This window comes from Hippocampus bargibanti, linkage group LG16, assembly GCF_051943395.1.
Source record: "Hippocampus bargibanti isolate YZ-2025 linkage group LG16, ASM5194339v1, whole genome shotgun sequence".
Classification (NCBI taxonomy): domain Eukaryota; kingdom Metazoa; phylum Chordata; class Actinopteri; order Syngnathiformes; family Syngnathidae; genus Hippocampus; species Hippocampus bargibanti.
In genome coordinates this window covers 16,677,654-16,703,084 of record NC_142749.1, presented here as the reverse complement: position 1 = coordinate 16,703,084, position 25,431 = coordinate 16,677,654, and the positions used below count along the sequence as shown (strand labels likewise).

At 44.2% G+C, this 25,431-nt stretch overlaps 1 protein-coding gene across 1 annotated transcript in view; it reads left to right on the top strand.

Annotated features, from left to right (window-relative positions):
* The window catches only part of fat3b (FAT atypical cadherin 3b), a 74,719-nt gene that overhangs the window by 36,298 nt on the left and 12,990 nt on the right, over window positions 1-25,431 (top strand). Inside the window, 30 exon segments of the mRNA XM_089016540.1 lie at window positions 145-355; window positions 1,463-1,677; window positions 1,753-1,911; window positions 3,014-3,135; window positions 3,194-3,376; window positions 4,078-4,192; window positions 4,263-4,529; window positions 4,600-4,953; window positions 5,028-5,201; window positions 6,038-6,568; window positions 8,671-9,035; window positions 9,100-9,253; window positions 9,971-10,078; window positions 10,144-10,327; window positions 10,611-10,831; window positions 10,899-11,351; window positions 12,189-12,323; window positions 12,845-13,178; window positions 15,474-15,670; window positions 16,664-16,817; window positions 17,050-17,462; window positions 18,265-18,478; window positions 18,622-18,836; window positions 18,911-19,048; window positions 20,388-20,531; window positions 21,030-21,227; window positions 21,852-22,129; window positions 22,200-22,753; window positions 23,540-23,674; window positions 24,503-24,663. Of these exon segments, the coding sequence (XP_088872666.1) occupies window positions 145-355; window positions 1,463-1,677; window positions 1,753-1,911; window positions 3,014-3,135; window positions 3,194-3,376; window positions 4,078-4,192; window positions 4,263-4,529; window positions 4,600-4,953; window positions 5,028-5,201; window positions 6,038-6,568; window positions 8,671-9,035; window positions 9,100-9,253; window positions 9,971-10,078; window positions 10,144-10,327; window positions 10,611-10,831; window positions 10,899-11,351; window positions 12,189-12,323; window positions 12,845-13,178; window positions 15,474-15,670; window positions 16,664-16,817; window positions 17,050-17,462; window positions 18,265-18,478; window positions 18,622-18,836; window positions 18,911-19,048; window positions 20,388-20,531; window positions 21,030-21,227; window positions 21,852-22,129; window positions 22,200-22,753; window positions 23,540-23,674; window positions 24,503-24,663 (7,086 nt within the window).

Genomic DNA, 25,431 nt, shown 5'->3' with positions numbered 1-25,431 from the left:
GAACGGATTATTCTCATTTTAGTGGTTTCCTATGGGAAATTAATTTTTGGAACACACTTTTACCCACTTTTCGCCTTACACACTCTGTCTTGGAACCAATTAAGTTCGTAAGCCAAGGTATCACCGTACTTTCTCGCTCTTCAGGTCAAGGACCAGGAGTTCCCGTTCAACCGGGACTTGGCTCGGATCCTGGTGGCAGTGGAGGATGCAAACGATAACGTCCCTTACTTCACGAGCACGGTTTACGACGCCGTCGCTTATGAATCTTTCGCCGTCGGTACTTCGGTCCTGCAAGTCACGGCGCTGGACAAGGACAACGGGATGAACGGACAACTCGCTTACGCCATACAAGCAGGTTGGGGTGACTTTGACTTGACTTTTTGGGGTTTTTGGGGTTCTTACTGATCGTATCGGCTCTATTTATATATCCCTAATGTTCAGACGTGGCGGCGCCGGGAACAGCCACGATAGGTCCCTACTCTCAGGTTGGGGGGAGCAGAGGACCACTCCCTGTGGCCCCACTGATAATATTATAATTATAATTGATGAGAAGGTTTCTTCAGCCGTCATCTGTCAACCTTCTCATCGATGGACCACTCCTGTACGACTGAGAGCTTACACAATTATCATTATCATTATCATTATCATTATCATTATATAATTATAATTATATAATTATAATTATAATTAGAATTAGAATTAGAATTATCATTATCATTATAATTATAATTATAATTATAATTATTATATTATAAATAATTATAATTATAATGATAATGCTAATGCTAATGCTAATGATAGTGATAATGATAATTATAATATTTATTTATTATTATTATTTATTGTTATTATATTCTATTAGTTATTAGTATATTTTATTTATTTATATATTATTATATTTTATATATTCTATATAATTATATATTATATTATATTATATTATATTATATTATATTATATTATAATTATTACACTGATTTGCTGTCGCGACCCCTAGAAGGCAAAAGTCGAAAGGAAAAGAGTATAATTATTATAATGATTATACTTATAATAATAGAATAATAAGAGACATTTTTCAAAGCGTGGGAAGCCGTGCGTATTTGGGTCAGCAGAACGACACAGTAATAAAAAATTGCTAATACGAAATATAAAATGATAAAAATGACACGAAAAGTTATACGATTTATAACTTAACTGTAAGCAGTTTGGTGTATAATAGTATAAAAAAAAAAAACCATTGTATACTATCCTGTAGTGTAAACGTCACATCGGCCATTTTGAATGGAACTCTATTTACGACCGTTTGACTTACAACCGGAACGGAACCCGGTAACTCGGATGTTACCTGTATTTTATAAATAAACCACATGTGTCTAATACAATGTAGGAAGTGTTTCAAATTTAGCCTCATTTAAATTTACGGCGTTTTTTTTCCCCCCGTCGTGTTTGTATCATTCCTCAGGCAACACGGGCGGCGTGTTCGGCATCGACAACGACACGGGCATCATCTTCATCGCCAAGGACCTGGACGTCACTTCTATAGGCTCTTACGCGCTCACCGTGCAAGTCACCGATGGCGGATTTCCACCGCTAACGGCTAGTGCTTCTGCTCGTGTATCCTTGGCGCTATCCGATTTATCCACACCTAAATTCTCTCAGAAGGAATACCAGGCCGAGGTAAATATCTAACAGAAAATGCCAATTTGATGGGTTTTTTTTTTGACTATTTTAATTTGTTTATTGTTTTTAAAGATCATGGAAAACAGCACAACCGGAACTCATGTGATCACGGTTAGCGCCCTGAGCCGCTCGGCACTTATTTATGACATCACCAGAGGCAATGAGGAAAAGTGCTTCTTCATTAATCACCACACGGGGGTCATCGACACCCGCAAACGCTTTGACTTTGAGGTCAGTTCAGTTCCAGTGGGTTAACTCTTTCAAAATAAAACGCTGCTAGGGGATACAAAGGGGGAAAAAAATTACATGGAGCCTTTTAATGTTTCAGAAATTTGAATCTTAAAAAGTATTTATCTATTTATTTATTTATTTATGTCGTCATTTGTCGAGTTAGCTATCTAGCTGCCTAGCTATTTTATTTATTTATTTATCTAGTCATTTATTTATCTAGTCATTTATCTATCTAGCTAGCTAGCTAGATCGCTAGCTGGCTATTTTTTAATTTTTTAGCTATTCATTTAGCTATCTAGCTATCTATCGATCTATTTTTATTTATTTTTTTATCTAGTTTTTTATGTATCTAGTCATTTATCTATCTATCTAGCTATGTAGCTTGCTAACTAGCTAGCTATCTAGCTGTCTATTTAGCTATCTATTCAGCTATCTAGCAACCCTCTAGCTATCTATTTGTTAATTAACTTATCTAGTCATTTATCTATCTAGCTAGGTATCTAGCTAGCTATCTAGCTATCGATCTATTTTTATTTATTTCGTCGTTTATCTAGTATTTTATCTATCTAGCTATTTGCTATCTATTTGCTATCTGACTAGCTAGGTGGCTACCTAGCTAGCTATCTATTTGCTATGTATTTGCTATCTATTCTCGATCTAGCTAGCTAGCTAGCAATCGATTTGCTATCTATTTGGTATCTATTCACTATCTAACTAGCTAGCTATCTATTTAGCTACCTATTTAGCTCTCTATTTAGCTATCTAGCAACCTTTTGGCTATCTATCTATTTTTTATCTAGTCATTTATCTATCTAGCTAGCTAGCTAAATAGACATTTGTCGAGTTAGCTATCTATTTAGCTATCTAGCTGAGCTATGTATTTAGCTATCTAGCAACCATCTAGCAATCTATCTATTTTTTTATTTATTTATTTAGCTTGTCATTTATCAAGCTATGTAGCTATCTATTGATCTATATTTATTTATTTATCTTGTCAATTCTTTATGTATGTATATATGTATTTATTTTTCGGCGTGACATTATGACCAATCCAGACTTTAAAAGAAAATTCATGTCTGGTTTCTGCTATGATTTGATCTAGAAAACGGCATCCTACTATCTGACGGTCCGCGCCTCCAGCATGGCCGGCACAGAAGCCAGTGTCGCAATTGTCGTTCAAGTGGGCGACGTCAACGACAACGCTCCCATCTTCCATCAATTAAGGTATCAAAGAAAACCCGATGTTAGACCGTGTGTTCTAACGAACTCCCCCGTGCGACAGGTACTCGGGGTCCATCAGCGAGGCGGCGCCGGTCAACGGCGTGGTCCTCGGGGACGACGGCAACCCACTCGTCATCCGGGCGACGGACGCCGACCGCAATCACAATGCTTTGTTGGTGTTCCAGATCGTAGACGAGACTGCTCGAGTGTTCTTTAGCGTGGATTCTGGAACCGGATCCATTCGGTAGGTCGGACCCTAGCACCCGTTCTATTTGTGGACGCAAATTTGGTCGGGCAATATCTGAAAAGGCGCAGGCAGTCTTCCAAACACCCAATTGGAAGCCACCAATACTTAATACAGAAAAAACAAATAACATTTGTAAGTTTAACCAAACCATCTTGCTAACATGAGCTATCTAGCTGGCTATCCGGCTATCTGGCTATCTAGCTAGCTATCTATTTGCTATCAGCTAGCAGGCTGGCTATCTAACTAGCTATATATTTACTATTTATTCGCTGTCTAACTAGCTAGCCAGTGATCTATTTGCTATCTATTCATTATCCAACTAGCTACCTAGCTAGCTATCTATTTGTTATATATAAACTAACTAGCTAGCTAGCTATCTATTTGCTATCTTTTTGCTATCTATTCACTATCTAACTAGCTAGCTGGCTACCTAGCTAGCTATCTATTTGCTATCTAACTAGCTAGCTGCCTACCTAGCAAGCTATCTATTTGCTATCTATTCGATATCTAACTAGCTAGCTATGTATTAGTTATCTATTAGCTAGTTAGCTAACTTTCTATCTATTTGAGTTATTCCGGGTTTAGTGAACGCTGGCCCATGTGACCTTGAGAGTTTTGAAAGGCGCTTAGCAATGAAATGTATTATTATTATGAATGCGACAACATTTCAGAGAATTATTATTATTATTGTCTTTCAGGACAATTGCTAGTATGGATTACGAGACCTTCCCCGAGTTTGCTTTCAGGGTTCACGTTCGAGACAGTGGACAGCCGCCTAAAAGTGCCGACAGTCCAGCTGAGGTGTTGATAAAGGTCTGTGGTCCTTTATTTACTAGTTTGTCATCTTCGAGTCAATCAACTCTCACCGGTTTCTGAATTCCAGGTGATCAACATCAACGACTCGCCGCCGAAATTCTCCCAAGACATGTACGAGAGCGTCCTCTTACTGCCCACCTACCCTGGAGTGCAAGTCCTCCGTTTGGAAGCCTTTGATCCTGATGTGATCTCGGACCCGGACAACAAGACCCCTCAGCTGGTCTACTCGCTGGTGGACCGCAACCTGGAGCACTTTGCGGTGGAGCGCAGCAGCGGCGTGGTGACGGTCGTCAATCAAAACCTCAGCGACGACCGTTATCGATTCAACGTGAAGGTCGGCCGATCGACATCTTATTAGCTACAAGCTAATATCTACAAAATGGCCGTTGTCCTCCGTGCTGCAGGTTTGGGACGGTCGTTTCTCCAGCGTGGCGCTAGTCACGGTACTAATCCGCCAAGCCATCACCAGCGACTTATCCTTCGCCGCCCCGTTTTACGCCGCCACCGTACAAGAGAACGTCAGCAACAACGTTAGCGTCCTAGCCGTGGTCAACGCCGCCGGCCAGCGCCTAAATGAGCCACTGAAATTCACGCTACTCAACCCCGGGGGGCTCTTTGCCGTGAGGCCCACCTGCGGAGCTTTGCTCACCGTCGGCGTCCCGTTTGATCGCGAAGAACGGGACCGCTACGAACTGGTGGTGGAGGTCCGTAGGGAGGAGGAAGTCCTGAAAGTAGCCCGAGTCAAAGTCACAGTCCGGGTAAGGCGAAAATCTCACTCTTTCTCAACAGTCAAACCAACGTCTAGCTTCCTGTTCACGTTGTCTCTTCCAAGGTCGAGGACGACAACGATAACACCCCCGAGTTCATCAACCTCCCGTATTACGCGACGGTACGTGTGGAAGCGCAACCCGGATCGTCTATTTTTACAGTGACCGCCACCGACCGTGACTTGGGCGTGAACGCTCAGGTGACCTATCGCCTCAAAGACCCACACAGGAACTTTCAGGTAGGAGTTTGATCTTCTGTGGAATTCTATTTAAAAGATGCAGTACCGCACAAATTACCCGCACAAGCCATCTGTACACTTGATGCAAAAAGCTAGCGACCCAGCTAAACAGAGCACAATTGATGAGGAACTAGGTAAAATTATCGCAGAGAAAGCACGACAACTTCACTCGAATATCGTCAAGAGGCAACTTGAAAGTTCGTCATCCATTGATGATTTCAACACTAGCCACGGATGGTTCGAGAACTCTAAGCGTCGTACAGGGATTCATAGTCTCATTCTTCATGGTGAGGCAGCCATTTCTGACGATAAAGCTGCCAAAGCTTGCAAGGAATCATTCTTCAAGATGGCTACTCCATTCCATCAAGCCATCAACGGCCATCACAAAGGTAAATAAAACAACTTTATTATACCGTACTGTTTATTTCTTTAATTACAATACAATAGCACATTTATTATACATATAATAAAGTATATTTTGTGTAGTTTTAACGCTTAGAAAATTAGAAAGTAGAAAATTATGTTTTATGGGGACCTGGGATCGGATTATTCTCATTTTAATGGTTTCCTGTGGGGAGTTAATGTTTGGGATACACTTTTCACCTTACACGCTCTGTCTGGGAACCAATTAAGTTCGTAAGCCAAGGTATCACTGTACATTGAAAATACCGACTTCAATGGACACATAGCATGACGGAAAAAAATAATTGACACCGCCCTACTTAGTCTTGGGCGCGGAAAATCTGTCCTAGACCCTCCGAACCCTGTCCACCATCTTTTCCAGCTACTCCTTATAGCACGGCTCATACTAGGTAACCCTTACTCTTACCGTTCAGGTGAACCCAATGACGGGCGAGCTGACCCTCAAGCGACCTTTCGAAGCGGACCTCTCCGATGGCGAGTTCAAGATCGTGGTAGTAGCGTCGGACGGCGGCACCCCTCGCCGGTCCGCCCAAGTGGAACTTCCCGTCAACGTTCTGAACAAAGCCATGCCGCTGTTCGACAAACCCTTCTACGGTATCACCGTCCCCGAAGACGTCGCCGTGTCCACCTCGCTACTTAGCGTCCAAGCTAGCAGCCCGATGGGGCAACCCATCGTGTTCACCCTGGCTGGCGGCGACCCGTCGCTACGCTTCGACATCGGCTTCGACACGGGCACCATCAGCGTCCTCTACCCGCTGGATTACGAAACGGCGCCGTACTACCGCCTGACTGCCCGAGCTACCGATACGCTAACGGGTGTCAAGTCCGAGGTTGACGTGGACGTGGTGGTGCTGGATGTCAACGACAACGCACCCGCATTCCGGCAGCCGGCGTACTCGGCCGTGATTCCTGAGAACGCCATGATCGGAACCAGCGTCCTGCAGGTGCGCAATTTTATTTATTGATTTTCAATACAATACTAATAATAATACATTTAATTCCTAAGCACCTTTCAAAACTCTCAAGGTCACTTTACAGTCACAGGATAAGTTTTTCTGTGGGTGAGCAGCGGCAGCCACACGCGCCAGTGTTCACTCAACTCGGAAGTAACTCAAATACATAGAAAGCTAGATAGCTAGCTAATACAGTCGATAGCTAACTAAACAGCTAATACTGTCGATAGCGAGCTAGATTGCCAGCTAGCTAGATAGCTAATAGATAGCAAATAGATAGCTAGCTAGATACCCAGATACATATAGGCCTTTGTTGTTGTAAATAATAATAAAAATAATAAAAACACCCTTATTTGTCCCATAATGGACAAATGGTTAGAAACATTGAAAAAATAACATTTTGCATGAATGAAGTAATGTAAAGAAACAACACAGTTTAAAATATATAATATATAATATATAATATAATATATAATTATATGCATGCATGAGTGCCCGACTCACGATTTGCACTTGAGCTATCTAGCTATCGAGCTTGCCATCTGGCTGGCTACCGAGCTGGCTATCTACTTCCTATCTATTAGCTAGCTGGCTAGCTCTCTAATTGGCTATCTATTAGTTATTTATTGGCTCGCTAATCTCACTATCTAGCTGGCTATCTAGCTGGCTACCTTGTTACACATCTATTTGATATCTATTTGCTAACTAGCTATCTAGCTCCCTACCTAACTAGCTATCTATATGCTATCTATTAGCTATCGAGTTTAGCTAGCTATCTACTAGTTAACCATTAGGCAGCTAGCTAACTTTCTATTTGAGTTATTCCAGGTTGAGTGAACGTTAACGCATGTGGCGGCCGCTGCTCACCCACAGAAAACAAATATTATAATTATTATTATTATTATAGATTATTCTTTTTTATTCTTTATTATTATTATTATTATTATTATAGAAATATGAGGCATAAAAGTTATATAAAAAACAGCTTGAAAAATACGGCTTTTTATTAAAAAATAAATATTGATCACAACTAGCCTATTGATTTTTAAACCCACCTTGCTATCAGTAGTCACATTATTCCGAAGCGGCTCTGTGCTAATTTCCCCCCCCCCCGAAAGTTCCCTAAGAAAGTATCTGACCTTTTCCGTATAATTGAGCGCCGCTGCGGAAACATTTGCACAAGGCGCTGCAGTAATTAAACTGTCTGGCCTACGCAAAGACACTTTAATTATATTGGATCATGTCATAAATCATCTGCAATAAAACTCATTATTACTGTTGTTGTTACTACACACGGCGTTTGCTCTGTTGGACGTTTTGGTCTTCCAAAAAAACGGTTTAGTAGTTTGTGCGATTAAATCTCGTCAGGAAAGGAAAGAAAGAAGTAGAAAAACAAAAATACAGGAGCCACTGTAAAGGCAGCCACTCTCGCGGCGCCATCTTGAAGTCAAACAAAAAAAAAATTACAAATCTGACACAAGACAAACGACACAGACAGTACTCAATCTTAAAGGACAACCGACACCATTAAAGGACAACCGACACCATTTTTTTGTTTCCTAACTGACATCAGAAAAACACTTTTTAGCATCTAAAATACCCAAAACACGCAGGTTGATATTTTTAGTCGAATGCAAAACACCAATAAAAATGACTTAAAGTGTCCCAAAAATACTTCAAAATGACCTCGGAGATGCCAAGTTTCAGAAGGCCCCGCCCCCTTGTTCGTGACATCATGCCAGGATACTCCTTCACAAACTGCCTTGCTCCAGAATCAAAACAAAGGTTTCAGAGAGTTCAGATTCGGAGAAGATCTTTACTTGTTACTCATCCAGTTATGAATATGATTCAGTTCAGTTCTGAAGAGGAAAGCATAAATGTTTGCAATCGATTAAACAAGTCCTTCCGGATCAATTCCAGCCGTCAGGACTTCAATATAGCGTCCCAGAAAATGCACAAGATGGCGCCCGAGCTCCGTTGGAAAATGAGCTCAAAAACTGCGGATTTTCAGAAAGTCCCGCCCCCAGTTTGTGACGTCACGGCAACGAATTTCATGACGCTAATTAAAAACCATCATCTGTGGTTCATTGCAGGTGTTTGCTCAAGATCAAGACTCGGATAAAAACTCCAAAGTGACCTACGAGATCCTCGCGGACGTCCACAACACCAGCGACTACTTCCACGTGGAGCGCGATAGCGGCCTCCTGCTAACGTCGCGACTGCTGGACTACGAGCACCGGCGGCGCTTCCATTTCGTAGTGCGGGCGACGGACGGCGGGCGACCGTCGCTCAGTAGCGACGTTAGCGTCACGGTGGACGTCGCCGACGCCAACGACAACCCGCCCGACTTTAGCCAGATGTTGTACGAGGCTTTCGTTAGCCAGCTAGCGCCGCGCGGCCATTTTATCACCTGCGTTCAAGCTTCGGATGCCGATATGGGCGACGCCCACAGGCTCAGGTTAGTTATCTAAAACCGTTTGTTGATTCTTTTCACTTTTATGACAAAGATTTTGAACTTCCAGGTTTAGCATCTTATCCGGTAACGAGCGCATGACGTTCTCCATGGAATCGGAAAGCGGAATTTTGCGTCTTTCTAATAAGAGGCGACAAGGCATGAAGCTGTCGTATCACCTCAACGTGTCCGTGTCTGACGGCGTCTTCACCAACACGGCTCAGGTGACGCCGCAACCTAGCGAACCGCTAGCTCAATTAGCATCCCGACCCCTTAGCCCGCCGAGGTTAATGCGCGTTTACGTCTCGTCGGATTTACTGACGGGCACAGCGACCGCCGCCTGGAACGTTTTCTTTCTTTTATGCCGCGTCGGCTGTTTTGTAATTGCTAATGCTAAGTGCTGATGTTTCTTGATAATAATAAGAATACATTTCATTTCAAAGCGCCTTTTAAAACTCTCAAGGTCACTTTACAGTTACAGGATCGGTTTTTCTGCGGGTGAGAAGCGGCAGCCACATGCGCCAGCATTCACTCAACCCGGAAGTAACTCAAATAGATAGAAAGCGAGCCAGGTAGCTAACATATAGCTAACAGATAGCCAGCTAGACAGTTAGCTAACTAGCTAAATAGCCATATACCCAATAGATAGCTTACTAAACAGCCAGCTAATAGATAGCAAGCCAGCTGGACAACTAGCCAGCTAGCCAATAGATAGCTAGCTAGCTGGATAGATTGCTAACAAATAGCCAAGTACATAGTAATAATAATAAATTTAATTTCTAAGCGCCTTTCAAAACTCTCAAGGTCACTTTACAGTCACAGAATCGCTTTTTCTGCGGGTGAGAAGCGGCAGCCACATGCGCCAGCGTTCACTCAACCCGGAAGTAACTCAAACAGATAGAAAATAGCAATCAGACGAACAACCATGTGATGATTTCTAGGTGGTGGTCTACGTTTTGGGAGCCAACCTGTACAGTCCCGTTTTTAGCCAAAGGTTCTATCTGGCAGAAGTCCCGGAGAATGCGCCTCTTGGTTCAAAGGTCATCCAGGTAAAATGACGTAATGACATCATCTTATTTGACACCACGCTGCTTATTTGACGTGTTTTTTGCAGGTGCGCGCCACCGACGAGGACTCGGGTCTGTTCGGGCAGATTACTTATTCCTTTGTGAACGACTTGGGGAAGGCTAGCTTCTCCGTGGACGCTGACGGCGTCGTTAGCACCGCGCAGAGGTTGGACCGTGAGGACCCTGTCAACAAAGACATCCTGCTGACCGTCATGGCGCTCGATGGGGGAGGTAGCGTCTTATTATTCAATGCTATTCACGAACTTTTGACAAAATTGAAGGCTTTTAGGCACACCTTATACATCGGAAAATACGATACTTATGTATCACTGTAGGAGCTTTGGCCACGAAATGTACCTACTTTAGCTCCATTGCTAAAAATTGATTTTTGTTTTTTAGCAACGTTTCAGCTAGTTTCTTGATTATGTGTGCGCTTTGTCAACTCGCAGTCGCTCCAGCGCATTAGCGCCGCAGCACAAGTACACACTGGATCGATCCGTACGTTGATTTCCAGGCCGGGCTTCGTTCTGCACCGTGCGAGTGATTCTGGCGGATGAGAACGACAACCCGCCACGTTTCCGGGCGGTGGAGTACCGCATGAGCATCAAGGCCGACGTGGGTAAAGGTTCCTTGGTCACGCAGATCCAAGCCAGTGACAGCGACGTCGGCGCTAACGGCAGGATCGTCTACTCGCTCTACAGCGAGGCGAGATTGTCCTTGGTGGACGTCTTGGAGGTCCGATTCGGTTTTTGGGAAACCGGTGTACTGGAATCCGCCGCTGACGGCGTTCCCCGTTGCGCAGGTGGAGTCGGACAGTGGCTGGATGATGACCAAGAGCTCCGTGTCCCACCTCCAAGGCACCGTGTTGTCCTTCTTCGTCAAGGCCACCGACTGCGGCACGCCGGCCAAACACTCCCTGGTGTCGGCGTTCATCCACGTGGTGCCTCCCGCCGCCGTCATCCCGTCCTTCAGTCAACCGCAGTACTCCTTCACCCTCCCGGAGGACACCCCGGTTGGCACCGCCTTGGGTTCCGTCTACATGGGCCCGGGCCAGAGCGCCGTCTTCTCCGGGATGGCCGGCGAGACGGCCGACAGCAACCGGGGTGGGACGTTCCTGGTGGAGGCCGACACGGGTCTGGTGCGCCTGGTCAAGGCGCTGGACTACGAGCGCATCCCCGTGTACCGCTTTAAGGTGGCCGCCACCACCCGCCGGGACCTCATCGAGACCGTCACCAGCGTCGACGTGGAAGTCAAGGTCAATGGCGAGAACGCTGTTGGTCTTTCAAGGGGTTATCGCCCAAAAATTTTGTTTGTTTCCATGTTGGTGATCGACTTATAGCAGTGGTTCTTAACCTTTTTCCCGTGTTCGCACCCCTTTCAATTCCTGAACCAGTTCTCGCACCCGGTTCCAGAATTGCTGAAAAGCAATATTGATATCATCATCATAAAGTACAATACATACAATACACATTGATTTATATCGCGCTATAACCACAGCTGGAGCTGTAACAAAGCGCTAACATAGACAGCTATCAGATACAGGAAATAAAGCAGTCACAAAGATAGTAGAAAGCGCCAAGGAGTGAACCCAAGATCAAGAATCATACTGAGTCCAATGCCAAAGAGTACAAGTGAGTTTTTTAGACGGAATGTTCAGTGGCAGAGTGTAGTACCAACAACGAAAAAGGCTCAAAATCCTGGTCATCACACCTGAGGCATCAGGAAGATGTCTAGGGATGGATGAGGTCAGAGGTCATTTAAAGATTTGAAGACAAATAAGATCTTGAAAATAACTTTAAAATGTAGAAGTAGCCTGTAAAGAGTTGCTAGCGTTGGAGTCATATGCTCCCTCTTACGAGTACCGGTTAAGAGGCAAGCAGCAGCATTCTGGACCAGCTGGAGACGCTTCATGCAGGATGTGACTAGATGTGACAAAGGTTGTTTAGATAACTCACAACAAAAATCCTGTACTCGCACACCGGTTTCGAACCACTGACCTATAGCAAGATCATTCAAACGTTTTAGGGTGTCGCAGCATGTGCCTCGGCCACCATCTTAGGTTTCCCGCATTCCAATCAAAGCTCTTCGGCAGGTCATGGACGTCAACGACAACGAACCGGCGTTTGAGACGGACACCTACGTAGCCACGGTGATGGAAGGGATGCCGGTGGGCACCAGGGTGGTCCAAGTGAGGGCGCTGGACCCCGATTGGGGTTCGAACGGTCAGGTGGGTGACTGACCTGTGGTTGCGTAGTAGCCGAAATTTCAGGGATACAAATTTTGGCACTAAGTAGACCTACTCTCTCTCTTCTATCTATTAGTTCTGGCTGGCTAGCTAGCTATTCATTATCTAGCTAACTAGCTATTTAGCATGGTATCTGTTGGCTATCGATTGGCTAGCTAGTTAGCTTTCTATCGATTTAAGTTACTCTTGGGTTGAAATGAAATTCATTATTATTATTATTATTGTTATTATTGTTATTGTTATCATTTGCTAGCTATTTGCTATCTATTAGTTATCTGGCTGGCTATCTGGCTGGCTAGCTAGCTAGCTATTCACTATCTAGCTGGCTGGCTATCTAGCTAGGTATCTGTTAGCTATCGATTGGCTAGCTAGCTAGCTTTCTATCTATTTGAGTTACTTTCGGGTTGAGTGAACGCTGGCTTATTATTATTATTATTATTATTATTATTATTATTATTATTATTATTATTATTATTACTAAATCGAGATTACCGCCCTCGCAGGTGATGTACAGTCTGGAAGAGGCAGTGTCGGTTTTCTCCATCGATAGCAAAACGGGCTGGATCACCACCGCCGCCGCCATGGACCACGAGGCACGTTCCGGCTACAGTTTCCGCGTGGTGGGATCCGACCTGGGCGAATCAGGCTCGCTGCGATCCACCGCCGACGTCACGGTGACCGTGTCGGACGTCAACGACAACCCGCCGCGCTTCCAACACGAACTTTTCCGCGGCGCCGTCAAGGAAAGCGACCCGCCCGGAGAAGTGGTGGCCGTGCTCAAAACCAGCGATGACGATGGCACCGACCAGAACCGCATGGTCAGCTTCTATATCACCGGTGAGTTCAGGCTACAGCATACGTGTCCAAAGTCCGGCACGGGGGCCAAATGCGGTCCGTGATCAATTTTAATTCGGCCCATTGGCGTTTGTCATAATATCAATAATGTCTGGCCTGCATGTAGAATGAATACGTTGGGCATTAGCGCTGTTAGCTTCATGTGCTAGGTGCTGCCATCAATAATAATAATAATAATAGCACCAGCGTTCACTCAACCCGGAAGTAACTCGGATAGAAAGCTAGCTAGACAGCTAGCTAATAGATAGCTAACAGATAGCTCTCTAGGCCTTCACTCAACCCGGAAGTAACTGAGATAGAAAGCTAGCTAGCTAATAGATAGCTGAGTAACTCGGATAGAAAGATAGCTTACTAATACATAGCTAACAGATAGCAATAATACAGTTAATTTATAAGCGCCTTTCAAAACTCTCAAGGTCACTTTACAGTCACAGGATATTTTTTTTTTTGCGGGTGAGCGGCGGCAACCACACGCGCCAGCGTTCACTCAACCCGGAAGTAACAAAGTAAAAAAAAAACTCAACCCGGAAGTAACATAAAGTAAAAAAACAAAAACTAAATAAAGTCACAGGATATTTTTTTCTTCGGGTGAGCAGCGGCAGCCACACGGACCAGCGTTCACTCAACCCGGAAGTAACATAAAGTTAAAAAAAATCAACTCGGAAGTACCATAAAGTTCCAAAAATAAACTAAAGTCACAGGATATTTTTGTGCGGGTGAGCAGCGGCAGCCACACGCACCGGCATTCACTCAACCCGGAAGTAACATAAAGTAAAAAAAAAAATCAACTCGGAAGTACCATAAAGTTCCAAAAATAAACTAAAGTCACAGGATATTTTTGTGCGGGTGAGCAGCGGCAGCCACACGCACCGGCATTCACTCAACCCGGAAGTAACATAAAGTAAAAAAAAAAATCAACTCGGAAGTACCATAAAGTTCCAAAAATAAACTAAAGTCACAGGATATTTTTGTGCGGGTGAGCAGCGGCAGCCACACGCGCCAGCGTTCACTCAACCCGGAAGTAACCTAAAGTAAAAAAATATATGAAATCTGTGGGTCCTGCAATTTGAGTGAAAATGACAAAAACCCTGGCACTAGAGTGGACACCTGTTCCCACATTGTCAGTAAATGAGTTAATCTTTTTCTGGGATTAAGGCCTTGTAAGACTTTTCTAACTCTTAGCCAGACGTGTTTCGTATTCCGGATGAAGGACGACGTCAAAACCGCCGTCCGTCTTGTTGTTTCCTGCCATTTAGCTCGCTAGCGGCCTAATGGAGGCGCTGTAATCAAAGGTCAGGCGCCAAATGCCACGTACGCCTCGTCTTACGCGGCCATGTGATCAAAGCTTTTTGATGTCTTTCTTGATATTTGCAGCAAAAGTTTTGAGCGGAATGACTCCAAATAAAACTTACGAAAAACGTATGTTTGCTACGTGACGTTTATAATAATAATAATAATAATAATAATAATAATAATACATTTCATTTCTAAGCGCCTTTCAAAACTCTCAAGGTCACTTTGCAGTCGCAGGATAAGTTTTTCTGTGGGTGAGCAGCGACACCCACACACGCCAGCGTTCCCTCAACCCGGACGTAATTCAAATAGATAGAAAGCTAGCCAGCTAGCTAATCAATAGCCAACATGTACCTAGCTATATAGCCAGCCAGCTAGATAGTGAATAGATAGCTAGATAGATAGCTAGATAGCCAGCCAGATAACCAATAGATAGCAAATAGCTAGCTAATGATAATAATGCTAATAATGCTAATAATGATGATAATAATAAAATAATAATAATAATAATATTAATAATAATAATAAGAAGAAGAAGAACCTTTCAAAACTCTCAAGGTCACTTTGCAGTCACAGGATAAGTTCACTCAACCTGGAAGTAACCCAAATAAATAGAAAGCTAGCTAGCTAATAGATACAGTAATAATACATTTCATTTATAAGCACCTTTCAAAACTCTCAAGGTCCAGTTACAGTTACAGGATACCGTCGGAAATACATAACTACCTAGATAGCTAGATAGCTAAACGATAGCTAACTAGATAGCTAGCGAGCCTGCTAGACAGCTAATAGATAGCTAATAGATAGTTAGGTAGCTAGCTAGCTAATAGATACAGCAATAATAACACTACATTTTATTTATAAGCACCTTTCAAAACTCTCAAGGTCACTTTTAGCGAATAGCTATCAAAAAATGTATGCTAGCCTATTCGCGATGATTCATGAACACGTGTATTAGCTTCGTAATTATTATTTTTTCATCAGGCGGGAACGTGGGCGGCGTATTCGGTCTGGCGCAGGTGCAAGGCGAGTGGAAGGTATACGTAAGCGGAGCGCTGGACCGCGAACGTCAAGAGCGCTACTTGCTCAACGTAACGGCTAGCGACGGGCTCTACGTGGCCCGGGCGGCCGTGGAGGTCACCGTCATGGACGCCAACGACAACAGTCCCGTTTGCAACCAGGTAAGCCAAGTTGTAAATCTTTCTTCGGGGGGGAAATTTGGTCATTGGAAATGTATTGATTTGTGGAAATGATGTGCTAAGGTACAGATGGAATTTTTTTTTGCCGTTGTCGCATTTAATTCTTCAACTCCTCATTTAAAAAAAATGGTAATCTAAGACGCCAAAATCTGTTGACAATGCACAAAAAAGAGAGATTGTTTGTGTGTGAGTTCTTTTCTTTGCATTTCAGTTCTGTGTGTGTTCTTTTCTTTGCATATCAGTGAGGACATTTTGATTGAGATTATTTGTATGTGTGTGTGTGTGTTATTTTATTTGTATATCAGTGAGGACATTTTGGATTGAGATTGTTTTTTGTGTGTGTGTTCTTTTCTTTGCATATCAGTGAGGACATTTTGATTGTGATTTTGTATGTGTGTGTGTTCTTTTCTTTGCATATCAGTGAGGACATTTTGATTATGATTGTGTGTGTGTGTTCTTTTCTTTGCATATCAGTGAGGGCATTTTGGATTGAGATTGGTTTTTGTGTGAGTGTTCTTTTCTTTGTATATCAGTGAGGACATTTTGATTAAGATTCTTTGTGTGGGGGTTCTTTTCTTTGTATATCGGTGAGGACATTTTTGGATTGACATTGTGTGTGTGTTATTTTCTTTGCATATCAGTGAGAACATTTTGATTGAGATTATTTGTGTATGTTTTTTTTGTATATCAGTGAGGACATTTTGGATTGAGATTGGATTTTGTGTGTGTGTTCTTTTCTTTGTATATCAGTGGGGATATTTTTGGATTGAGATTGTGTGTGTAGTATGCGTGTTCTTTTCTTTGTATATCAGTGAGGACATTTTGGATTGACTGGTTTTTGTGTGTGTTCTTTTCTTTGAATATCAGTGAGGACATTTGTTTTGGAACATATTTGTGTGGCTACTGTATGTTCTTGACATTTGTGTTTTTGTAGCAGGCATGTAGGTTTGACTGTGTGCGTGTGTGTGCCCGCAGGCCGTGTACAGCGCCTCGTTTCCTGAGGACGTGGCGGCTAACAAGGGTGTTCTGACGGTTGGCGCGTCCGATATCGACTCTGGCTCCAGCGCTGAGATCCAGTATTCGCTTTTTGGCATTGGCGTGGAAGACTTCTACATGGATGCCAATACTGGTAGTACTCGTGGCACCGTTTATTTACTTTAGACACATATTGGGTAGGATAATAAAACGTGAATTGTCTGTAAACGATAACGGGGGTCCGTTAGCATCATTTCAAAGAGTTTTAGAAATAGTCCTAGTGTGAAAAATTTGATTTCTTCTGACGTCAAGATTACGTGAAGATTCCATTTTGTCTTGATTGTTGATGACGTTAAAAAAAACGATTGATCTCTTGGTTTTCCAAGGCGAGCTTCGCACAGTGGCGCCCTTGGACCGCGAGACCCGTCCCGATTACAAGTTAATCGCCCAAGCTACGGACGGTGGGGGTCTTTTCTGCCGCTGCGATGTGTCTCTGGTGCTCCTGGACGTCAACGACAACGCACCGTCCTTCGCCTCATCGCGTTACGTGATCAGCGTGTACGAGAACGCCGCACCCAACACATTACTCATGCGACTGAGGGCCACCGACCCGGACCGAGGCCTCAACCGGACTATTGTTTACTCCCTGGCGGACTCGGCTAACGGCTTCTTCTCCATTGACCCCGTCACGGGGGTGGTGGTCTTGGAGAGACCTCTGGACCGAGAGAGCCAAGACTCATACCAGCTCCGTGTTCGAGCTACAGACCAAGCGGGGCTACAGGGGGCGCTCTTCACACAGGTTGGTAGGAAAAAGATTGCTGCAAATAAATATGATAGAAATGCGAAAAAGGTCAACGTAGCGTCAAAGCTACATTTGCTGTCTTCTACAAATGTAGCATCACAGCTACGTTTGCTGTCTACTCCAAACGTAGCATGTTAGCGTCACAGTGCCTAAGCGCTAACAAACGATGCTAACAAATGATACTAACAAATGATGCTATGTCAATTTAGCATTTGACCTAAGATGACATGGATGCAGGATGAGGATTGGCTACTGCGAAGTAGGCTAATTCAACCAAGATAACAAAAATTAGCCCGTTTTTAAGGACGTAGCTTCGGTGAGTTTTGATACCTGGGAACAGGGTTTAAGTTGTTAAAAAAAATAAAAAATTAGGCCCACTGAAGGCTCAGACATGACCCTTGATATACATTTCGATTAGCGGAGGAAATAGATGTTCTTCCTTCCCTCATACGTGCCTCCCATTGAAACGGGGCCATCTCGAGATGGGCCACGAGGAGACGTGATAACAAACCATGTAGATTTTAATTAAGATCGCCGCTTATCACACAAGCGCCGAGATGGAGGGAAGAAAATGACAAGAGGTGACGGCTAAGGGGCCTGTAGCTCTCCGGTAGCCCCTAGTGCAAATACTCGGAAAATATTGAAATATGTGCAAAGAATCTTATTTGAAAAGACAACTAGAATCTTTACAAAAACACTTGCGCTAAAGACGTCAAATCGGTGCGTACCAAAACAAGCGTTGGCTACATTAGCTTCACCGAGTACTCCGAAACACCCCATTCTGGCTTTCGACCACCAGGCCGAGTTGACCGTGCTGGTCCTGGACGTCAACGACAACGCACCGGTCTTCCAGAAGCGCGAATATACCGTCACCGTACCCGAGGATGTCGCGGTGGGCACCCAAGTCTTGCGGGTTCTGGCCACTAGCGCCGACATCGGACCCAATGCCGAGATCTCCTATCGAATCCGCTCAGGCAACGAGATGGACAAATTTTCGATCGATGGGAACCTAGGTAAGCTGTCTGGATCATCTACCTTCAGATCTCGATGCCGTCCAGACCCGGGAGGGGGTCCTCGGACCATTCCTACCACATGGCTACGGGGCCTTCGCATGCTATGCCCATACCTGAATGATTTTCCTACCTCTGGCTCCCAGGCTCCATCTCGGTGGCCGACGATCTGGACTTTGAGGTGTGCAAGGACTACTACCTGACGGTGGAGGCCTGGGACGGTGGCAACCCGCCCCTCAGCGCTGCTACTATGGTCACCGTCCAGCTAATGGACGTCAACGACAACGCCCCTGCCTTCAGCCAGGACGTCTATAACGTCCTCGTCAGCGAGGATGCCCCAGTCGGCCAATCCATAACCAGGGTGGTCTAATTGGTTCGATAGTTGGCAGCGTTAGCTGGATCCTCACGACTGAACAGACGTGCGTTTGTCTTCAGGTGCTGGCGGAGGACCTGGACAGTCAAGTTAATGGACGGATCACCTACTCCATCCTGAAAGGCGACCGCAGTAACCACTTCTGGATCGATCCGGTGACGGGATTGCTGAAAGTCAATAAGCGTCTTGACCGTGAGCTGGTAAGGCGGACCGTGACGGGACACAAATGCTCATGGGGGACTCTCTTAATGCTCCAGACGTATTGCTGGATAATCAACGCGCACCACGGGATAATCAATCTTGCTGCTCTTTTCGGCAACCGGTAGAAAAAGAAGAATCCCTTTTTATCTTGTGCAACAGGATGGATACTTCAATCATCTTTTGGAAAAATCTAATAATCAGGAGCGGGAAAAAAAATACTATAAACACCCCACACCACGGGATAATTAATCAGGATCATCCGATAATCGGCCCTTTGCTGACATAGGATGGAAGCAAGGAAGAACCCCTTTTAATCTTCCACCACTGAAATTATATTTTGGAGACATCCGATAATCAGAGTGGGGGAAAAAATGGTATTAACACACTTCGCACCAGTGGATAATCACTCAGGAACATCCAATAATCGGGCCTCTGCTGACGTTGATCGGGAAGAAATGAAGAATCCCTTTTAAACATACACCACTCGAATTATGTTTTGGAGACATCCAATAATCAGGAGCATAAAAATATAGTTATATACAACACCTCGCATCATTGGATAATCACTTAGGATCACCCGATAATCAGGCCTTTACTGATTGATCGGAAGGAAGAATCCTTTTTAATCTTGTGCCACTGAAATCATCTGTTGGAGAAATCTGATAATCAGGAGCGGAAAATAATGCTATTAACACACCATACACCACGAGATAATCACTCAGGATCACCCGATAATCAGGCCTTTGCTGACTTTGATGGTGAGTAATGAAAAATCCCTTTTAATCTTACGCCACTTAAATCATCTGTTGGAGAAATCCGATAATCAGGAGTGAAATTTTTTGGGTAAAAATGCTATTAACACCTCACACCACGGGATAATCACTCAGGATCTTCCGATAATCGGGCCTTTGCTGACTTTGATAACAGACTGAAAAAAATCCACTTCAAAACATCCCACACAATAGGACAATCCCTCGAGATAGCATTTAGCACTTGTGCTTTTGCCGACTTCAATTGAAAGGAGACAAAAATACCCTCTTGACACACCACACACCCTGTGATAATCGCTCACAATCATCTTTCTGGTAATCGGGCTTTTATAGATTAAAAGTCAAATGCCTAAATTGAACTGGATTCCCATCGTGCGTGGTCCCATTTAAAGGACGTACCTTTAAGCGGCAAATAACTCTGGAGAAAATCGATCGTTTCGTTTTGGTTTTCTGAGTCAGCGCAAGATCAGCGAGCGCTCGCATTACGCCGCCCCTAACGAAGCGTATCGGCCATATCGTCTCATACATAAAAATGTATTGGCTCTCTCTCTCACCTCGTCCGTCACAGGTGTCTCGCTACGCTCTGTCAGTCCAGGCCTTCGACAGCGGCTCGCCCGCCATGTCTTCGGCCGTCGCCGTCAACGTGGACGTCGCCGACGTTAATGACAACCCGCCGGTTTTCAGCCCGCCAAACGCCACCACTGTGGTCCAGGTGAAAGCTTGTTGTTTTAAGACAAACATGTCCAAAAAACGGGACACCCTAGTTTTGAACGACAAAATTATGATTATGTTGAATTGAGTTGAGGAGCAGAATGTGATGCTATGCTAGGAGTTAAACCACAAAAATGTACATGAAAAAAAATATACAGGTAACATCCGATTTTACGACCGAGTTCCGTTCCGACCAAACGGTCGTAAGTCAAAATGGTCGTAAATCGAAATCCATTATAAATGTTGAGACTCTGAGGCTAAATGACTCGCAAACTCCCCCCCGTGGTGCCATCACGCGGTCGATTGCTGTCCGTGAGTGAGATGCTGGCTGGCTGGCCAAAATTGTTGTACGCGTTGGCGGCCTGCTAGCGCGTTGCGGTGCCATAGAATTAGAATTTTAAAAATAGGGTCTGGAGGTCGTGGTCGTAAGTACAGGTGATCGTAAGTCGAGCCGGTCATAAATCGGATGTTATATATATATAGATTTTTTTATTTTTAGTTAAACCAAGCTTCGGGCAGCGTCCTCCTCCGTTTGTCCGTCGATGACAAAGACACCCCCAGAAACGGTCCCCCCTTTGAGTTCCGCCTGGTTTCCGGCAACGAGGGGGATTTCTTCACGGTGGACCCGACGGGGACGCTGAAATCCAACCGCGAGTTCAGTCCTGAGTCCCCCCGGGAGTTCACCTTGGAGGTCCAGGTCAGAAACGATTTTTTTTTTAACGTGTCGAATTCTGTAAATACTTTGAACAACAAATCTCTATTTTTTTTTTTGTTTTTATATATATATTTTTTTGTTTTGTTTTTGACTTCAAGATGGCACCGTTTGAGTGACTGCCTTTACATACAGCATCCCTTCCTGACACAACCCTCTGTATTTATCCGGGTCTACTCTAATCTCCAGTGATATAATCTAATATAATCTACTCTCATATCATCTACTCTAATCTACTCTACTCTACTCGACTCGAATCTATTTTTTCTACTCTAGTCTACTCGACTCTCCTCTACTCTAATCTACTCTTGTGTAGTCTACTGCACTCTCCTTTAATGTACTATACTCTAATGTAATGTAATCTAATCTACTCTACTCTTTTCTAGTCTACTCTACTAATTTTTTTAAATAGTGTAATTTTTTCGAATCTAATCTAATCTACCGTAATCTAGTCTAGTCTATTATACTCTACTCTAGTCTAGTCTACTATGATCTACTCTACTGTAACCTAATATTTTCTAGTCTAAATTACCCTAGTCTAGTCTAGTCTAATCGACTGTAATCTAATGTTACTTTCCCAAACCTCACGAATGTCCCTTTGTACGACAGGCGAGCGACTCGGGCCAGCCTCCCCTGACCTCGTCCTCATGGGTGTTTCTTCGGGTCATCGGGAACAGTCAATACAAGCCTGCCGTGTCTCCCCTGGAAATCTTCGTGGTGACGGCGAGCGACACCTTCCAGGGCGGCCCGATCGGTCGCATCCACGCCACGGACCGAGATCCTAGCGACGCGCTTTCCTTCAGTCACAAGCTGCAGGAGAATAGCATGTTTAGCATCAACAGACGAGACGGAAGGGTGTCGGCTCGACCGGGTCTGGAGTTGGGCAGGTAGACCCGGTTTGGTTTAGTCCAAATTTTGGGGTCCGTTCATATTTATTGATCTTTTTTTGGGGATTAGGTATCAAATGAATGCCACCGTGAGCGACGGACGCTTCGCCGTCATCGCCGACGTCTCGGTCCGAGTGGAACAGGTGACGGACGTCCTTCTGCGTAGCGCCGTCACCCTGAGGTTCCGCTCCTTGTCTCCCGAGGACCTCCTCAACCGCTACCTCAACCAAATCCGGCTAACGTTACGGTCGCTAACGGGCTGGAAATGGTCTGCGGGACAACAGGACCCCCTCCACATCCTCGCCGTGCAACCCGTGGACGGCACGTCGGACGTGGACCTCCTGGTGGCCGTCGAGAAGCCCGGCGGTGGTGGTGGACGAATGGGGGGGTTCTACACGCCCCAGGAAGTGGCCGCTAAACTCCGGGAGGCCAGGGGGCAGTTGGGAGGGGTGTTGGCGGGAGCGGTGACGGTGGGCGGAGTCTGTTCCGGCGAGCTAGACTGTGGCGAGAAGGTGTGTGAGCAAACGCTGGCCATGGAGGCTGGATCGCTACTGACCTACACCACCGAGAGGGTCAGTCTGGTGTCGTTGCCGTTTCGATGGATCGAGACTTGCACCTGCCCCCGTGAGACATATTTTTTTTAGTCTACAGTCCTCCGGATACTAATAATAATAATAATAATAATAATAATAATAATAATACATTTAATTTCTAAGTGTCTTTCAAAACTCTCAAGGACACTTTACAGTCATGGGATTTTTTTATTTGTATTTTATATTAGTCAGCTATTAGCTAGCTAGCTAACTTGATCCATCTGAGTCATTCCCGGCTGAACGGGGTCACCGTTGCCGGCTCCCTAGCCAGCCATCTATTTGCTATCTATTAGCTGTCTAACGAGCTAGCTAGCTATTAGTTATCTATTAGCTAGCTAGCTAACTTGGTCTTGCGTGTCGTCTCGAAAAAAAAAAACGGGTCACCGTTGCCGGCTCCCTAGCCAGCCATCTATTTGCTATCTATTAGCTGTCTAACTAGCTAGCTAGCTATTAGTTATCTATTAGCTAGCTAGCTAACTTGATCTTGCGTGTCGTCTCGAAAAAAAAAAACAGGTCACCGTTGCTGGCTACCTTGCCAGCCATCTATTTGCTATATATTAGCTGTCTGATTAGCTAGCTAGCTATTAGTTATCTATTAGCTAGCTAGCTAACTTGATCTTGCGTGTCGTCTCGAAAAAAAAAAAACAGGTCACCGTTGCTGGCTACCTTGCCAGCTATCTATTTGCGATATATTAGCTGTCTAACTAGCTAGCTAGCTCTAATAATAATAATAATAATAATAATAATAATAATACATTATATTCATCAGTACATCAAATATTTCTACACTGTGTAATTTTGTTCATGTTCCAAACAGGAGGAGCGTGTCCATCTCCGGCGGTGGAGCTGTGTGAAGGTCAATTATGTCCTGCAGACATGCAGTGTGTCCGTTCTGGCCCGACAGCGCCATCTGTCTGCCGGTGTTTGCCCGATCGACTGGAGGAGTGCGCTGGTATATTATATTTATATATATATATATATATGTATTTTATATATTATTATTTTGGGGTATTTTTTGGGGGGAATTTCCTAAACACAAAAGAATCAAATTCAGCTTCAGCTGTTGTTGAAATGCTATATAAATCAATAAATATGTACAGGTAACATCCGACTTACAACCGGCTCGACTTATGACCACTCATACTTACGACCTCCAGACTCTATTTTTAAAATTTTTATTCTACACCTAGCACCGCAATGCGCTAGCAGGTCGGCAACGCGTATGACAATTTGTTCCAGCCAGCCGGCATCTCGCACTCGCACAGCAATCGACCGCGTGATGGCACCAAAGGGGGCGGGGTTTGCGAGTCATTTAGCCCCCAAGTCTCTATTCAACATTTTGAATGTATTTCGACTTACAACCATTTTGATTTACGATCCTTTGGTCGAAACGGAACTCTATTCAACATTTTGAATGTATTTCAACTTATGACCATTTTGACTTATAACCTTTTGGTCGGAACAGAACTCGGTAGTAAATCGGATGTTACCTGTATTGTAATGTATTTTGTACATCCGCCCCCATTTCAAGCTCATATAACTCCAGACCCATATAATTTAGGAATTAACTATTTCTTTCTGATAAAAGAAGATAGTCTAAGGTTTCTTACACTGTATTGAATGTTTATGTCGTCCTAAAACTCAATATTCTGTGGGTCCTGCAATTTGAGTGACAATGACAAAAACCCTGGCACTGGAGAGGACACACTTTTTTGCACATCATCTGCCAGTCAATGAGTTAATTCTCACCAGGTCTCCGTTTTTGTCTATTTCGGCACAGGTGGAAGCTCTCTGAGTTTTACCGGAAACGGTTACATCAAGTACAAAGTGACGGAGAGCGCTCAGAGCGTTGGCGAGATGAAGCTGAGCCTCAGCGTCCGCACGTTGCTGACCAGCGGTGTCATCATGTTCACCAGGGTCAACCCGTGCACCATGCTAAAGGTCAACAAAAAAAGTGTCCGGCGAAAGTTATTTGGATGGATGGATGGATTAGCCGCTGTGGAGCAATTGACATTTCACAGCGGCAAAGTGATGAAACTAAGAGGAAAGGAAGAAGTAGAAAAACAAAATACAGGAGCTGATGTAAAGGCAGCTACTCTCGTGGCGCCATCTTGAAGTCAAAACAACAACAATAAAACAAAATCGGGGTTGAGTGAACGCTGGCGCGTATGGCTGCCGCTGCTCACCCGCAGAAAAAAATATCCTGTAAAGTGTCCTTGAGAGTTTTGAAAGGCGCTTATAAGTGAAATGTATTCTTATGATTACTGTATCTATGAGCTAGCTAACTAGCTTTTTATCTATTTGAGTTACTTCCGGATTGAGTGAACACTGGCTCGCGTGGCTGCCGCTGCTCGCCCGCAGAAAAAATATCCTGTGACTTTAAAGTGTCCTTGAGAGTTTTGAAAGGCGCTTAGAAATGAAATGTATTATTATTATTATTACTATTACTATTATTCTAAAATAATATGACATCACAAAGACACAATCATTCAATCTTAAGCACTTTGTGCACCGTCTTTGTTGTATGAAGCAGTTCTAAATGAAAGAGAACATTAAAGCGTCTTTTTCACCAGTGGATCAAGGACGTCATGGTGAAATGCGCACGTCTGCTACAAGCTAAATGTTGAAAGAAAACATGAAGCTTTAGCATCCATTGACGAAAAGAGATTGTATCTCATCTCCTGTCCCACGTACTGTAAATCCGCTTCA